This window comes from Taurulus bubalis (assembly GCF_910589615.1).
Source record: "Taurulus bubalis genome assembly, chromosome: 16".
NCBI classification, from domain to species: domain Eukaryota; kingdom Metazoa; phylum Chordata; class Actinopteri; order Perciformes; family Cottidae; genus Taurulus; species Taurulus bubalis.
Genome location: NC_136604.1, coordinates 21,427,824 through 21,446,384, shown reverse-complemented (window position 1 = coordinate 21,446,384; position 18,561 = coordinate 21,427,824). Strand labels below are relative to the sequence as shown.

The window sequence follows — 18,561 nt, the reverse complement described above, 5'->3', positions numbered from 1 at the left end:
ATATGTTTTCTTCTTCTCAAAGCAAAACACTGTGATTTGTAAAAAAAAAAAAAAATAAGGGGCTGGATGTAATTTTGAATGAATATGAATAAGTCTGGCACTGTGAGTATATAGTATGTAAAGTCAGGGTATCTCAGCCTCTTCTGCTTTGATTTTAACATTATTTGTCATCTTTCTGTGCCTTGCAAATCCTCAATTTAATACAAACTAAACAAATAAATAGAGTATGTTGAAGGCCGGCTGCAGGAGCACATGGAGGGATTATTTCTATGTTACAACGCCCCACAACAGATCATATTATTGCGCATTTGGCTCATGCATTCTACTCATTCTGGCCTTCTTCAACCTTCAGCATCACGTATGCAGTTTCATTCATTTTGTATGTAGGTCTGGACTTCCTGTCTGCTTCTCCGAGGTGCTTTTCAGTGGCGTCGCTCTGCATTCAGGTCACACTCGCTCTGTCTTGGCTTCTGTTCTTTTTCCCGAAGATGTTGCCCAACCGAAGATGATTCAAGGCTCTTTCACTACCGACACAACAAATAATTACAATTTGTTTTGTTTCTTCGAATGCTAAAAAGTTACTCCACTCAAAATTGCAGAGGGGGGGGGAAACGCATTTTGGTTGTTGCAGCTCCAAAAAAAGCCTTCCAACAGAAATAATGAAAAACACTTATTATATACGTATTATGGACAGCGGAACATCGGTGGGCGTGCATTCATCCCCGCGACTCCCTCGACTCCCGCCAGCCGTGGATTCATTACTACTTTTGGGGTTGATTTCAGCCTCTATTGTCGGTTCTGTGAGTGCTAAACAGCTGTGAATGGTAGTAAACAACTGAAGTAGAAAATGGCCTTAAGAGCAAAAAAGAATTGCTTATGAACTATCTGCAAGACGGAGAGAAATAATGGCGTCAACTCCATCGGAACAAATATAAAAGGTTGATTTAAAGTTTGGTTTCAACTCACTGACTTCTGAAGATCGTTTCTCACACAGAGGTCACTGAGAAGCTGTCGTCACGACTATTATTATGGTCAAAATAATTCATTATGGCGTTATTATGGCAATATCTACAACATTTGAACAAAAAATAAATAATGCCATCAGCCCCATTCATCTCTCTTTTTTGTTTACTGTGTGTCTCTCTTGGAAAAGCTTCCACTTTCAGTTCGGGGGGCAGACACGGTCACCTCATTTAAGAGTAGACTTAAGACTTTCCTCTTTGATGGCGCTAATAGCTAGGTCTGTTTCAGGCTTATAGTTAGGGCTGGCTCAGGTTTGCCCTGGTCCAGCCCCTAGATATGCTGCTATAGGCCTAGACTGCTGGGGGACATTTTAGGATACACTGAGCTCCTCCTTTCCTTCTCTTCCTCTTTTTGCTCCTCCTCTTCACCTCTTCTTTCTCTCCTTCTGGATAAATGATTGTCTCTTCAATGCATATTACTAACTCTACTTTCTTTTTCCATGGATTCGTGGCTGCCTGGAACCAGGGGAAGGACCCCGGTCCCCCCCCTGGCCCTGCTGATACAACCATGGCCCTGCTGATGCAACTGGCCTGGAGCCGTCCTGCCAGCTGCCATGGCCCTGCTTTCTCCTCCCACTGCCCCTGGGATGCCCCTCCTCTCTACCTCTTTCTGCTTAATGGATCGTGGCTATCTGGATCATGGACCATGCATACTACTCATTATATGAATAATTTCTGTCATATTCATTGAATGTGCTGTAACTCCGTTACGTTATTCATTCTGGCCACATGACATCTATTGCTTCTGTCCATCCGGGGAGAGGGATCCTCCTCTGTTGCTCTCCCTCAGGTTTCTTCCACTTTTTTTCCCTGTGAAAGGGTTTTTACTATATTTTTGGGGGAGTTTTTCCTGATCCGATGTGAGGTCCCGGGATAGGGATGTCATGTGTACAGATTGTAAAGCCCTCCGAGGCAAACTTGTATTTGTGATGTTGGGCTATACAAAATAAACTGAATTGAATTGAATCGAAAACCAATCACACTCAAACGTGTGAGGAGGTGGAGAAAGTCTTTGTTCATGTAGACATTACACATCTATATATTATATGTATATATATATATATATATATATATATATATATATATATATATATATATGTATATATATATATATATATATTAATTAGTTTTTTTGCTGCTGCATTAATGCTCTGAAAGTCCATTACCGCTCTTTTAATTACGAGGCACTGGAGTATTTACACAATATTATCATTATTCTATCTTTTAAATATTCAAATTAACGTCAATACAAGTATATCAGGACAATATCCACGCCATATAATGTATTTTTGTACTGTAACATCAAAAGAATATGATCTTTTTTCATGCATCAGAGCTTGACCGGTCGCTGCTATCAACTCATTGTGAATCAGTTTGTTGGGAATGAGGCCAGGAAGTCAGTTTTTAAAGCCTGCTCCTTTTGTGAAGTACCTGCTGAATTATTGCAATCCATTAATAACTCCTTGCTGCAGAGTTATTGTTATTGTATTGCGTTGTGAGGTTGTAAATTCTTATGCCGCTTTTAAAACGGGAAACTGGAGAGAGATCCAGCTTTGTGTGATTTAGGATTCCCGCTCTCCCGTCGTGTTTATTCTAAATGTACGAAGGCTGCCTCATCTTCGTCACTCTTTTGATCCGCTGGTGTTCTTCCCTGTTTGCGCTTCGGCTCAAAGCGCAAACAAATTATGAGATGACTAGCTCCATCATTGCATCACATGACATCCAACTTCAGGAAACTCACAGAATGAGATGCTCACACGGTGAGAGAAGAATCGCTCAGTCGGCAGCAAAACAACAACAAGAATCAAACAAACCAAAGAACTCCATCAATTCCAATATGATCTTCGCTGAAGCGCGAATACACAGATTAACTAAGAAATGATTTGGTGCAGAAAAATAAATCGGATAGAATACAGAAAAACAACATCAAATGATAATGTAACGGTTACGACTCGACTCGACTATCTTGTGTTTGTAATGTTTTGCACACGTCACTAATCATGCATCCAAAAGCACATGTTGTGTAGATATAAAGTGCTACTGGTTACAGACATAATAACTACACACTATATAGCATTAGTAAAGCATGAGTAAACACTTCATTCACCATTTATAAAGCGTTGTAAAGCATAGATAGTCCTCACTTTAGATGAGGTCACACAAAATATTTAAATAATACTTAACTAACGAGTAGTAACTACCTGAATTAATCATGAATAGCAGTATTAAAACACATGTTAACCATTAGTGCATCATCTATAAGTCCTTAATAATTGGTTTGCAATATATATTACTTCATTTACAAATGGGGAATCCATCATTTTAAAGTATGAAAACCCAATTTATGAAACGCATAATAGTCAAGCGTATTAATCAAAAATAAAACATGTATAACTGTGTCCATGAATTGCATACTAATGAGTTACTGAGTGTTCATGTTGGTACAATGCTTTATAAATGAAGAATTAAGTGATTACTCATGCTTTACTAATGCTTACTAGTGTGTAGTTATTATAAAGTGCTATCCTGTATTCATTATTTTCAGGAAGATGCAATATATCCATGACTCTAAAGAAATTCCTCACAAATTATTCCCTTTGCGTGCCGCCTGACGTTTGAGGTGCAGCCAGAAAAGTCACAAACAGGTTAATTGCAAAAAAAAAACCTGCTTGGTAATTACAAAAGTTCACAGAATATATTCTTTGCCCAAAAGCGGGGAACAAATCTCTCTGTGAGTTTTTTTAACGCCGAGACTTTGTGATACTCGTCCGGCTGCCCGGAGGTTGCTGTGCTCGGCAAATATGCTCCGTGATTCAGTTCAGGAGGTTAATTCAGCAAATACACGCCTGGGAAACCGGGACGTTCAGACAATTGAAGCTGCAGAGAGCCGCGAGGCGGCTGGGGTCAGGTTCTGGTCTCAGAGGAAGTCGTATTGACTCTGGTTTGTCCTTTTGCTTGACCGTCATCGTCAGGTCAAAGCCCTCAAACAACCCTCACTTTGAGGAACCTTCACATGTCTGGGAATGTCTGAGGAGAGATTAACCGACGTGATGGACTCACATTCAGGCTCAAACTGCAGACCGTTGTATAGTTTATGGATCTTTATCCAGCGAAAGGTCAAGGCAGACTGAGTCATTGTTATATAAAACTGTAAATCATAGCTTGTTTTATGAAAAAAAAGCCCCAAACTGCTGTATTTAGATATATTGAACACCATGTGTAATATACAAGTGAAATATATGGTTTAGTACATGAGAAAATGAAAATGTCACAGATGTGTGCAAATGTGCCCCAATGCAAATTGTTGAGTCCTCGCCTGAATGTTCTCTGTTCTAGACCCTCTCTAACTTTGTTCTGCTTCACTTTATCAAAGTCAACCTTTGCTGAGAGAATGTTCACATATTGAGCTATGATTTGGGTTAGAGAATGTTCACATATTGAGTTATGATTTGGGTTAGTGAATGTTCACATATTGTGCTATGATTTGGGTTAGTGAATGTTCACATATTGTGCTATGATTTCGGTTAGTGAATGTTCACATATTGTGCTATGATTTGGGCTAGTGAATGTTCACATATTGAGTATGATTTGGGTTAGAGAATGTTCACATATTGAGCTATGATTTGGGTTAGTGAATGTTCACATATTGAGCTATGATTTGGGTTAGTGAATGTTCACATATTGAGTATGATTTGGGTTAGAGTTGGACCTTACAGCTGCATCATTTCAAAGAAATAATCATCCTGAAAGTGATTTTTTTATAGGCGGACCTGAAACCTTTTCATTTCTTTCTGTATGTCATCTTCATTTACTCTTAACCAGTAACATATAGACTGATATTTACACATCTGAACAAAGTATCACATGTGTATCTTTTATTATAACACCCAAATGATTAAAATAGCCCTAGTGGTTGCAGAGATACACCCTTTTTAATTTGGGTATAGAATTTTCGAGCAGAGGCCTAAAAATGGGTTGGTTTTCATATGTTTGTCGTACTTGTGCCTGTTAGTTGTGCCCATTGTTAATCTTTTTCAATGTCTATTTTTAAGTGTCCTCCATCGTAGAGATCTTTTTTATTATCATGCAAAGTTACTTGGAATTTGAGATGGGATGATTTGGTTTTCTTAGACCTGTGGTTGTTTTGAAACATACATATCTGGGATATCTGGGCTGATTCTCAGACCTTTTCGGTGCGAGTGAGAGTGAAACATAACTGTGAAGTTGCGAACATCAAAAAAACAAAACAAATCTTTAAATTCGAGGTTAAAAAGAAGTGAAAACGCTCCGTGGAGCTGCAGCGCCGGGTGAAAATTCCCTTTTGGGTTCGATACGATTAGTGAACCCTTTCAACGGGACATTGTTGATCCGCTGTAATATAAAAAATATTGATTAAAGCAGCTTTCCTTATGCACGTGTCCGTGCTCGCCCTTGAGCAGATCGACCATCGTGTGGATTCATTTCCAGCGAGGGGCCCATAAATACTATAAAATTACTCCACGTTGTAAAATCTTTGTTTAAAAAACATGACACGACGATGCTGATAGCAAATGTCTGCAATACCAGAAGAGCCGTCTTTTGAGGCAAAACTAAACTAAACCTGTCTGTTTTTCTTCCTCTATCTATTTCCAAACCCGTGGAGTACAACAACGCATCTCCTGCGTCAGTATCTCAGCCTTCATTCACTAAAGAAATCCAATACTGTAATGGTGAGACAAGGTTAGAAAGCGGCTCTATGCGCTTCAGTTTATGCTCTTCTGAGAGACAGAAGAGTTAAAAACATGAATCAAATAACCCAAACGCCCCTTGTTCAGCAATCAAATGATAAGAGAAAGCACTTGTTTTTTTTCCACGAGTGCTGCCTATTCTTCAGCTTTTAAAACAAAGTATCATCGCTCACATTATCTCCTTCCACCCCGATCTGAATCTCAAGCTCTGAGGCTTGTTGTCTTCTGCAAAAACAAGATTGGAGTGAGCTTCGGATTATATCACGCGGGATGATGTATGAAAGCTCTGCGATCCCCGTTCAGTCCGAGGTTCTTCAGAATGTAGTGGAAAAGTCCAGACGGAGAAACTTTATGCGGCATTGTCAAGTCAATGTGTTTTACCGTGACCGTCGACAACTGAGAAAAAAGACACAGAGGGATTGAAAGGAAGAAATGTTGAAAAAGTGTCGAGCAAAAGATGCTGTTTAACGTTACGATGACGATACTCCCTCCGATGTCTTATTCCTTTAAAAACTGCAACCGATGAGACCATGAAATGAGCCCAAACAAAAAAGACATACGTCACGATGTCGGAGTCGAAGGTTGAAGAGCCGAAGCCGAGTTCTGCTCTTTCGTTTTTTATATCAACGCCTGATATTTCATCTTATTCCACAAACATTAGCATCGATCTCTACAGTCGTATGTCTATATCGACCTATAACGGCTTTTTATGTGTTGTTGGAGTCTGGCTGCAGGACTAGTTTGGGGGGATCATGTCTGGCTGGAGTCAGCAATCCAGTTCCTCCCAGAGTTGTTAGATGCATCTAATCCCAAAGTGCATTTCTTACCTGGCTTTGTGCACATGCCATATTAAAAGAGGAGAAGGTCCACAACTGTTGGAAGGTATCTATTTCGGTGTGGCAGTGCAATTTAATTCAACTGGAGGAATACAAAACCATAAGAAACAGCTGAATAAGGAGCATACGGTGTCCATATGCCAGCTGAGATACATGCAGGCCGTACAGAAAGCCTGCTTATAGCACTTCATGCCATAAATGGAGTGAATTTATCCCTTAAATCTCACTTAATGCAATCTAATCTGGACCCTTCATGCACGGCGTGGGGCCGAGCTAAAACACACGGCACTGCGCCTTTAAGTTCGTCTTTGACGGGAAGGTGAAGAACAGCGAAATCCATGGACTCACACTGATGCTGCGCCGTTAGAGCGACGTGTTCCTATCTGCTGCAAAGGTCCATCGCGCGTGTGTGTGTGTGTGTGTGTGTGTGTGTGTGTGTGTGTGTGTGTGGTAACTGTGTGGCGCCGTAAAAGGTCAGGAGCAAATGGAACACAGCGGGATAGAACAAAGAGGTTTACTTGTGTTTCTCTCAGGTCGGAGAGAGAGAAGTCTGGAGGAATCGAACGTGCCCTCCGAGGGCAGACCTCGGGTTCTGGTGCTATTACTGTACAACATGGCGGCTGATGGAGAGGCTATTGAACCGCGAGTTAGCGCCGGCTAACAAGGCCAACAAACCAAAGCGAAAGAGAGGAGGGAGAGGAGGCGTGGGAGGGGGTCTAATAAGATCCGGGGGGAACAGTGAGACGGCAGAAAACAGGAAGCAGTGATGACTCGGCGCGTTTGATGGGCCGTGAAATTGCGGTTAGCCCGTCTAGCCGCCGCCGCGCTCTGGATAATTAAGCGGCAACTCGCAGCAGCTGTGCACTGACCTCCTCCCAGCCTCTGCCGTTGGTGTAGGAGATGACGTCCAGCAGCGGGTTGGACAGGTAGCCGTCGCTGTTGAAGGAGTAATCCCGCCCGCCGATGGAAATGTTGGAGAAGTACCTGCGAGAGGAGACAGGGAAAAGGAATTAGATATCATATTCTTAATGTGTGTACTTATGTTTGGGTCTCATTTCTTTTTCCAGGATATTATATTGATGATATCTCTCTTTATGTTCATTATAAGCTGCATTTTAGACTCTTAACTCGTCTGTTTTTGATCGGTAGAAACTGTATTTTATCTTGATCAAGCGGTGGAGAGGCGGTTATAGGCTCCTCCCACAATATGTTGATTTTGATTGTGTCCAATCAATATTTAAGTCCTGAGGAGATGTTTCTGCCTCTCAATACCCCAAAGAGGACCGCCATGTTGAAATAAAAAATATTATTATTTATTAAATATTATTATTATATAAAATTATGAAATATCTTTTGCATCGTGGATACGAGTGTGTGACTATTTTACCTTTACATTCAATTACTAATACAAATAAAATACATTTAATAAATCAACAATAAAATAATACAAAATCTAAAACTAAAAGATCCAAATAAAAAATAGAAATGAGGCGATATTACTGCTGACATTCATCAGAGGTCCGACTGGATATGGAATCACTATATACTGTATATTATGTCATCATGTCTTCTTTCTTTATTCCACCGACTAACATCTTATTGGTTGGTTAAGAAAATAAAAAAAGTGAATTGAGAGCGAGGCACACGGTCTGAGTCACGGACTGAACCTGCAGACCCTCGGCGGCGTCCCTCCCTCTCCTCTCTCGCTGTGTGCAAGCGGGTATAGGGGCGAGTCGCCATGGTTACGGGCATCGGCGTCGCCAGGTAATTTGTTCTTGATGTCGACCGATGAAGCTCGACGGAAAACAAATGTTACAGTGAACGCAGCAGGAGATGTTCTAGGAGAGCGTACCGAAGTGAATGCAGGGCCGTGTGTGTGGAACGAAGTGAGAGGAGCGGGGAGTGTAGAGTGTGTAGAGTGTGTAGAGGAGTAGAGTGTGTAGAGTGTGTAGAGTGTGTAGAGGAGCAGAGTGTGTAGAGTGTGTAGAGGAGCAGAGTGTGTAGAGTGTGTAGAGGAGCAGAGTGTGTAGAGTGTGTAGAGGAGCAGAGTGTGTAGAGTGTGTAGAGTGTGTAGAGGAGTAGAGTGTGTAGAGTGTGTAGAGGAGTAGAGTGTGTAGAGGAGTAGAGTGTGTAGAGTGTGTAGAGGAGCAGAGTGTGTAGAGTGTGTAGAGTGTGTAGAGGAGTAGAGTGTGTAGAGTGTGTAGAGTGTGTAGAGTGTGTAGAGGAGTAGAGTGTGTAGAGTGTGTAGAGTGTGTAGAGGAGCAGAGTGTGTAGAGTGTGTAGAGTGTGTAGAGGAGTAGAGTGTGTAGAGTGTGTAGAGTGTGTAGAGTGTGTAGAGGAGTAGAGTGTGTAGAGTGTGTAGAGTGTGTAGAGGAGTAGAGTGTGTAGAGTGTGTAGAGGAGTAGAGTGTGTAGAGTGTGTAGAGTGTGTAGAGTGTGTAGAGGAGTAGAGTTTGTAGAGTGTGTAGAGTGTGTAGAGGAGTAGAGTGTGTAGAGGAGTAGAGTGTGTAGAGTGTGTAGAGTGTGTAGAGGAGTAGAGTGTGTAGAGTGTGTAGAGTGTGTAGAGGAGTAGAGTGTGTAGAGGAGTAGAGTGTGTAGAGTGTGTAGAGTGTGTAGAGGAGTAGAGTGTGTAGAGGAGTAGAGTGTGTAGAGTGTGTAGAGTGTGTAGAGGAGTAGAGTGTGTAGAGTGTGTAGAGTGTGTAGAGTGTGTAGAGGAGTGGAGTGTGTAGAGGAGTAGAGTGTGTAGAGTGTGTAGAGTGTGTAGAGGAGTAGAGTGTGTAGAGGAGTAGAGTGTGTAGAGTGTGTAGAGTGTGTAGAGGAGTAGAGTGTGTAGAGTGTGTAGAGTGTGTAGAGTGTGTAGAGGAGTAGAGTGTGTAGAGTGTGTAGAGTGTGTAGAGTGTGTAGAGGAACAGAGTGTGTAGAGGAGTAGAGTGTGTAGAGTGTGTAGAGGAGTAGAGTGTGTAGAGTGTGTAGAGGAGTAGAGTGTGTAGAGGAACAGAGTGTGTAGAGGCGCAGAGTGTGTAGAGTGTGTAGAGGAGCAGAGTGTGTAGAGGAACAGAGTGTGTAGAGGAGCAGAGTGTGTAGAGTGTGTAGAGGAGCAGAGTGTGTAGAGTGTGTAGAGGAGTAGAGTGTGTAGAGTGTGTAGAGGAACAGAGTGTGTAGAGGAGTAGAGTGTGTAGAGTGTGTAGAGGAGTAGAGTGTGTAGAGTGTGTAGAGGAACAGAGTGTGTAGAGTGTGTAGAGAAGCAGAGTGTGTAGAGTGTGTAGAGTGTGTAGAGGAGTAGAGTGTGTAGAGTGTGTAGAGTGTGTAGAGGAACAGAGTGTGTAGAGGAGTAGAGTGTGTAGAGTGTGTAGAGGAGTAGAGTGTGTAGAGGAACAGAGTGTGTAGAGGAGCAGAGTGTGTAGAGTGTGTAGAGGAGCAGAGTGTGTAGAGGAGCAGAGTGTGTAGAGGAACAGAGTGTGTAGAGTGTGTAGAGGAGTAGAGTGTGTAGAGGAGCAGAGTGTGTAGAGTGTGTAGAGGAACAGAGTGTGTAGAGGAGCAGAGTGTGTAGAGGAGCAGAGTGTGTAGAGGAGCAGAGTGTGTAGAGTGTGTATAGGAACAGAGTGTGTAGAGGAGTAGAGTGTGTAGAGTGTGTAGAGGAGTAGAGTGTGTAGAGTGTGTAGAGGAACAGAGTGTGTAGAGGAACAGAGTGTGTAGAGTGTGTAGAGTATGTAGAGGAGCAGAGTGTGTAGAGTGTGTAGAGTGTGTAGAGGAGTAGAGTGTGTAGAGTGTGTAGAGGAGTAGAGTGTGTAGAGGAGTAGAGTGTGTAGAGTGTGTAGAGTGTGTAGAGTGTGTAGAGTGTGTAGAGTGTGTAGAGTGTGTAGAGGAGTAGAGTGTGTAGAGTGTGTAGAGTGTGTAGAGTGTGTAGAGTGTGTAGAGGAGCAGAGTGTGTAGAGTGTGTAGAGGAGCAGAGTGTGTAGAGTGTGTAGAGGAGCAGAGTGTGTAGAGTGTGTAGAGGAGCAGAGTGTGTAGAGTGTGTAGAGGAGCAGAGTGTGTAGAGTGTGTAGAGGAGCAGAGTGTGTAGAGTGTGTAGAGGAGTAGAGTGTGTAGAGTGTGTAGAGTGTGTAGAGGAGCAGAGTGTGTAGAGTGTGTAGAGTGTGTAGAGGAACAGAGTGTGTAGAGTGTGTAGAGGAGCAGAGTGTGTAGAGTGTGTAGAGGAACAGAGTGTGTAGAGTGTGTAGAGGAGTAGAGTGTGTAGAGTGTGTAGAGTGTGTAGAGTGTGTAGAGGAACAGAGTGTGTAGAGTGTGTAGAGGAGTAGAGTGTGTAGAGTGTGTAGAGTGTGTAGAGGAACAGAGTGTGTAGAGTGTGTAGAGTGTGTAGAGGAACAGAGTGTGTAGAGTGTGTAGAGGAGTAGAGTGTGTAGAGTGTGTAGAGTGTGTAGAGGAGTAGAGTGTGTAGAGTGTGTAGAGTGTGTAGAGTGTGTAGAGGAGTAGAGTGTGTAGAGTGTGTAGAGTGTGTAGAGGAACAGAGTGTGTAGAGTGTGTAGAGGAGTAGAGTGTGTAGAGTGTGTAGAGGAACAGAGTGTGTAGAGGATCAGAGTGTGTAGAGTGTGTAGAGGAACAGAGTGTGTAGAGTGTGTAGAGTGTGTAGAGGAACAGATTGTGTAGAGTGTGTAGAGTGTGTAGAGGAACAGATTGTGTAGAGTGTGTAGAGTGTGTAGAGGAACAGATTGTGTAGAGTGTGTAGAGGAACAGAGTGTGTAGAGGAGCAGAGTGTGTAGAGTGTGTAGAGGAACAGAGTGTGTAGAGTGTGTAGAGTGTGTAGAGGAACAGATTGTGTAGATTGTGTAGAGTGTGTAGAGGAACAGAGTGTGTAGAGTGTGTAGAGGAACAGAGTGTGTAGAGGAACAGAGTGTGTAGAGTGTGTAGAGGAACAGAGTGTGTAGAGTGTGTAGAGGAACAGAGTGTGTAGAGTGTGTAGAGGAACAGAGTGTGTAGAGTGTGTAGAGTGTGTAGAGGAACAGATTGTGTAGATTGTGTAGAGTGTGTAGAGGAACAGAGTGTGTAGAGTGTGTAGAGGAACAGAGTGTGTAGAGGAGCAGAGTGTGTAGAGTGTGTAGAGGAACAGAGTGTGTAGAGTGTGTAGAGTGTGTAGAGGAACAGATTGTGTAGATTGTGTAGAGTGTGTAGAGGAACAGAGTGTGTAGAGTGTGTAGAGGAACAGAGTGTGTAGAGGAACAGAGTGTGTAGAGTGTGTAGAGGAACAGAGTGTGTAGAGTGTGTAGAGGAACAGAGTGTGTAGAGGAGCAGAGTGTGTAGAGTGTGTAGAGGAACAGAGTGTGTAGAGTGTGTAGAGTGTGTAGAGGAACAGATTGTGTAGATTGTGTAGAGTGTGTAGAGGAACAGAGTGTGTAGAGTGTGTAGAGGAACAGAGTGTGTAGAGTGTGTAGAGGAACAGAGTGTGTAGAGGAACAGAGTGTGTAGAGTGTGTAGAGGAACAGAGTGTGTAGAGCAACAGAGTGTGTAGAGGAACAGAGTGTGTAGAGTGTGTAGAGGAACAGAGTGTGTAGAGGAACAGAGTGTGCAGAGTGTGTAGAGGAACAGAGTGTGTAGAGTGTGTAGAGGAACAGAGTGTGTAGAGGAACAGAGTGTGTAGAGGAGCAGAGTGTGTAGAGGAACAGAGTGTGTAGAGGAACAGAGTGTGTAGAGGAGCAGAGTGTGTAGAGGAACAGAGTGTGTAGAGTGTGTAGAGTGTGTAGAGGAACAGAGTGTGTAGAGGAGCAGAGTGTGTAGAGGAACAGAGTGTGTAGAGGAACAGAGTGTGTAGAGTGTGTAGAGGAACAGAGTGTGTAGAGTGTGTAGAGGAACAGAGTGTGTAGAGTGTGTAGAGGAACAGAGTGTGTAGAGTGTGTAGAGTGTGTAGAGGAACAGATTGTGTAGATTGTGTAGAGTGTGTAGAGGAACAGAGTGTGTAGAGTGTGTAGAGGAACAGAGTGTGTAGAGTGTGTAGAGGAACAGAGTGTGTAGAGGAACAGAGTGTGTAGAGTGTGTAGAGGAACAGAGTGTGTAGAGGACCAGAGTGTGTAGAGGAACAGAGTGTGTAGAGTGTGTAGAGGAACAGAGTGTGTAGAGGAACAGAGTGTGCAGAGTGTGTAGAGGAACAGAGTGTGTAGAGTGTGTAGAGGAACAGAGTGTGTAGAGGAACAGAGTGTGTAGAGGAGCAGAGTGTGTAGAGGAACAGAGTGTGTAGAGGAACAGAGTGTGTAGAGGAGCAGAGTGTGTAGAGGAACAGAGTGTGTAGAGTGTGTAGAGTGTGTAGAGGAACAGAGTGTGTAGAGGAGCAGAGTGTGTAGAGGAACAGAGTGTGTAGAGGAACAGAGTGTGTAGAGGAACAGAGTGAGCAAGTTTCGCAACGCAATCTACTTTAATCTCCATCTTGTTGAGTTTATTGTATATTCTAATATACTGTCGCCAACTGTGGCTCATCCTTCAATCAGAGGGTCGGTGGTTCGATCCCCCCCGGCTCTCATATGACTATGTTACACGTTTAATTAGTGAAGCCTTTTGGTTGCACAAGACGCTGATGATGCTGAACGGCACAAATCAAAATGTTGCCAAAATCTGACGTTGACCAGTAGATCCTCCTCCTCCTCCTCCTCCTCTTCCTCCTCCTCCTCTTCCTCTTCCTCTGCTCGTTCACTTTCTCACCAGAGGAAATATGACGATTTCAGCACACCAACCATATTGGTTTAATTATGCGCCTTAGTAGAAAATCAATTAAAGTAATCAAAGCTGCGGAGGAAGAGCCGAGAACTCTACTGCGGAGAAAACACTCTTCTGTTGACGTGAGAGGAAATCACAATGCTGAGGTGTAGAGAGACAGTGTGTGTGTGTGTGTGTATGTGTGTGTGTGTGTGTGTGTGTGTGTGTGTGTGTGTGTGTGTGTGTGTGTGGCAAACAATGGAGGACAAATACTTGAGAGTACTTTTAATACCAGGAAAGACAAAAAGCAAAGAGCGCTGGTGTGAAGCAGAGATAATGCGAGGGGGAAAGAAAGATATTTTTTTACCTTTGATGCTTTAATAATAAAATATCTGCTTCAAAAGCATCACGGGGGACAAAAAGCACATCAAAGCAACCGGCGACCTCGCTGGAGGAAAACCTCAACAACATCCCGATATCACTTAATCAACTGCAATCGGACTTCAAAACATCCAAATGTATGCGCACAGAAATCTGTTAAGAAACAGACAGTACTGTAGTGATAATAACCAACCGTGCTCCACATATTCTAATCAAACACGTTTTCTTTTCTGCAAAAACCCGACATATTCATTCACTTCATGTCCCTGACATTGAAAAAAAAAACATTCTGCTCCACAGGAAGTGACTCGGGTACATGCTGCAGTGATTCAATCAGAAGTGAAGAGCTGCTGAACACAGAGAAAAGTATCAATGAAGAAAAAAAATGAAATATCACAAAACCAATATGGATTTTTTTGGCAGTAAACAACGCCCCCAAATGATTTCATCAAAACCCAAATGCCTGATCGCTGAGCTCAGAGACGTGCGAGTGTTTTATTTTATTAGTGAGCTCGTCTGTTCAAGTCAACGCGTTGCCGTCTGAGGCGGCAACCAGCAATTATCTTCCTCATCAATAAGAAAATGGTGTCAGCTTAAAGGTCCACTGACTGCTTCATTTAAAACATCTTCTTCACTGAAGATGCTGATGTGCACGTGGTGGTCCTAAAGCTCAAAGGTGAGAAGTTGAATGGCGTAAAATGTCATAAAATAGGTGGAAAACACAAAAATCGAAATTATACAGAGCTCAAAATAACATCTTCCTATTGTTCAAAGGACAATGCAGAGAAAAGCAGCAAATCCTGAGATACTCGATGCGTTTAGCGTCAAGAAACGGATCACAACTTTTTGAATGAATACTATATCTTCCTCAAAACAGTCAAACCCAACATTTAAAGGGACAGTGGTTTGCAACCCTCCTCAACACCACTTCAGATGGTTTGTCCGTTCTGGGCCACCGTAGGAACATGGTCTCGATATTAAGGTCTCATTCTAAGCTAACTGAAAACTAATTTAGTTTCAATTGATGACATTCCTGCTAACAGGCCGCAGTGAACCCAACACACTGGCCCTTTAATGGCTCAGTACGTCTTAACTCCCTGAGGTCTGAGCTCATTTTCTCGATTTTTACATAATTTCTTAAATTCACCTTTTAAAGGCACTTTCATTATGAGATATATACCCATGTGTTGTATAAATATTTGCAGAACAATCTCAGCTCTCTATATAATGAGGCACCATTGTCATAAGGCACAGGTCTAAATAGATAAAATGGCCCTAAAGCTGAAAAATTTAAGCTTGATTTTTTTAATTCTTCAAATCTCTTGTGAAAACATAACTTTACTTATGTGGACGAAACGTTTTGGTGATGGAAATTGGTTTACCAAAGGTCTTAGGTTCACAAAAGCAGTGGAATATATTAATAAAATTGTAGATACATGTAAATCAATGTCTAAAACCAAATTATGAGCAAATTGTGTATACCGCTACAAGCCGCTACTACCTTCGGTCAGTGACCCCGTTAGCTCCACGCTGTAGCCAGCTAGCGCTCCTGCTAGCACTCAGCTAGCTCCCCGACAACCACAGAAGGTAGCAGGACCAGCCCCGGCTCGACACCCGACTCCGGCAGAGGGGACGCGGTCAGTAGCAGCAGCTAGCTCCCCGCTGCTGCTGCTACTAGCTACTGGCTAGCGCTGCTGCTAGCGCTGCTGCTAGCTTGCTACAGCGGGGACACCCACCGGAGGTAGAAGCGGCTTGTAACCCAACTTTTACTGTAATCTGTTGTCTGTCACTACTTTCATCAACATGAGAGAGGGACTGAGATCAAATGGGACTGAGGAATGACTTCATTCTACAGATCAAGCTTCATGGCGGGTGTGCAAATGAAAAGAGGCATCGGATACAGACTGCTCTCACCACCTCGTGCTGCACCACAATAGCCGGCTGATCTCTCGGCAGTACCTCCCTGTCCTCGCTGTGTCTTCAGTGAGCCGTTCAAACGAGAGCGAGGGCAAACAGGACGAAGGTCGGCGGAGGTCGCGCCCTCAAAATCCGCTTCATCTATTTTCAGATGCCGTTAGATGATCCGACAAGCTCCGAGGCGCTTATGAATGAAATTACTGTCAGACGCTGTGAAATCCTGCACAAACGTGTGAACGACCTCCTCTGTTTACTATTATGAGTTGGACCCATAATCCTCAGCGGCCCACTGCTGGATGTCTCGGGTCAAAGTGCAACATACGCCTCCGGTCATAAGTTGCACTTTATGAGTTACAGTATGTACGAAACGCAGCAGGAGGAGAAATAATGGAAATAAAACGGCATTAGAAAGCAGCTCACAGAGGCTAGAAATCAGGATATTATATGCATATCCCAGCTATAATATCCTGCTTCCTAATAATGAGAGGGTGAGCTTATCCCCCCGCTATTGTTAAGTGAATGGGATTCGGCTCCTATAGGTGCGGCCGGCTGAGGAGTCACAATCTCCACCGCACAGCGGATTCGCTCCGGCTTCATTTCCCAAAGGGCGCCAGGCGGTCAGTCCACTAATTGGTTGCGAGAAACTGGAGTTTCCTTCTATGCTAATGTGGTGAAAGGCAGATAATTCACTGCATTGTTGATGTGCGTCAGATTCAGGAAGGACGGGAAAAAAGGAAATGCATGAGGCTGCGACGGCTGTTTGGCATTACAAACATCCAGCAGAGTGCAGAGGCTGAATGGATGCAGACAGACAGACAGGAGGTTGAGCCTGATTCCTTTTAATATACGATTCTACCCAGACATTAAAATAAACACACACACACACACACACACACACACTGTGGTGATCTTCTCCTTCAAAGACGACATCCATCACGGGTCTCGATACGATGAACAACACACAGCCGTCATATGAGAGAATCAATGTGATCATGTTGGGATGCAGCCGCTGGAAGACTGATGCAGCCGCAGGTGTAAGTACACACACACACACACACACACACACACACACACACACACACACACACACACACACACATGCACACGCACATGCACTCACTCACTCACACACACACACATGCACACACACATGCACACACACATGCACTCACTCACTCACACACACACACACACGCACACACGCACTCACTCACTCTCACACACACACATACACACTCACACACACACACACACATGCATGCACTCACTCACTCACTCACTCACACACTCACACACACACACATGCACTCACTCACACACTCACTCACACACACACACACACACACACATGCACTCACTCACTCTCACACACACACACATACACACTCACACACACACACACATGCATGCACTCACTCACTCACTCACACACACACACACACACACGCACACACACATACACACATGCATGCACTCACTTACTCACACACACACGCGCACACACACATGCACTCACTCACTCACTCACTCACTCACACACTCACACACACACACACACATGCACTCACATGCACTCACTCACACACGCACACATGCACTCACTCACTCACTCACTCACACACTCACACACACACACACACATGCATGCACTCACTCACTCACACACACATGCACTCACTTACTCACACACTCACACACACATGCACTCACATGCACTCACTCACACACACACACATGCACTCACACACACACACACACACACATGCATGCACTCACTCACTCACACACACACACACACATGCATGCACTCACTCACTCACACACATGCACTCACTCACTCACACACACATGCACTCACTCACTCACACACATGCACTCACTCACTCACACACACATGCACTCACTCACTCACACACACACACGCACACACACATGCACTCACTCACACACACATGCACTCACTCACTCACTCACACACACATGCACTCACTCACTCACACACACAAACACACACGCACACACACATGCACTCACTCACACACACACACATGCACTCACTCACACACACACACATGCACTCACTCACTCACACACACACACACGCACACACACATGCACTCACTCACACACACATGCACTCACTCACTCACTCACACACACATGCACTCACTCACTCACACACACAAACACACACGCACACACACATGCACTCACTCACACACACACACATGCACTCACTCACACACACACACATGCACTCACTCACACACACACACATGCACTCACTCACTCACACACACACACATGCACTCACTCAGGGCCCTTTGACAACAGGTGCTTGCATCATGCCTCTGAAGCCTCTCCCCCGTCCTCCTCTCCCCCGTCCTCCTCTCTCCCGTCCTCCTCTCCCCCGTCCTCCTCTCCCCCGTCCTCCTCTCTCCCGTCCTCCTCTCCCCCGTCCTCCTCTCTCCCGTCCTCCTCTCCCCCGTCCTCCTCTCCCCTGTCCTCCTCTCTCCCGTCCTCCTCTCCCCGTCCTCCTCTCCCCCGTCCTCCTCTTCCCCGTCCTCCTCTCCCCCGTCCTCCTCTCCCCCGTGACTCAGAGTGTTTGCTGGACTTCTGTCCCGGACCTCTAACCTGCCGCTGTGCCCATGAGCACCTGATGTAAACCGACACCTTGGAGCTCCCCGAGGAACTTATCGTTCACCTCTACCTCTCTACGTAAAAAAGAGGCAGAAGTCTTCACAGCTTCATGTTGGAACGCTGCTCCTCTTGAGCTTCTGACCAACAAAATGTCTCTTTGTTCACCGCGCCGCTTAAAATGATGTTTCCAGCGTTTCATTGTGAAAAGGCGCCGCTTAATCGGCTGAAAATAATGCCGTTTAATGGCACTTTCGGCTTCCCCTGCTGCAGTGCATGTCTCACATTTTCTCAGTACAGACGCACAAAGAAATATATCATTATTTTAAGTCACTTTAGTGGAAATGATCCAAATTACTCT

The 18,561-nt window shown here is 44.2% G+C and overlaps 1 protein-coding gene across 1 annotated transcript in view; it reads right to left on the bottom strand.

The window, feature by feature from the left end:
* Positions 1–18,561, bottom strand: part of grin2da (glutamate receptor, ionotropic, N-methyl D-aspartate 2D, a) — a gene marked incomplete at both ends in the record, with an annotated part of 115,480 nt that overhangs the window by 53,539 nt on the left and 43,380 nt on the right. The window contains one exon of the mRNA XM_079231932.1: positions 7,455–7,569. Coding sequence (XP_079088058.1) covers positions 7,455–7,569 — 115 coding nt within the window. The remainder of the gene's footprint in view (positions 1–7,454; positions 7,570–18,561) is intronic.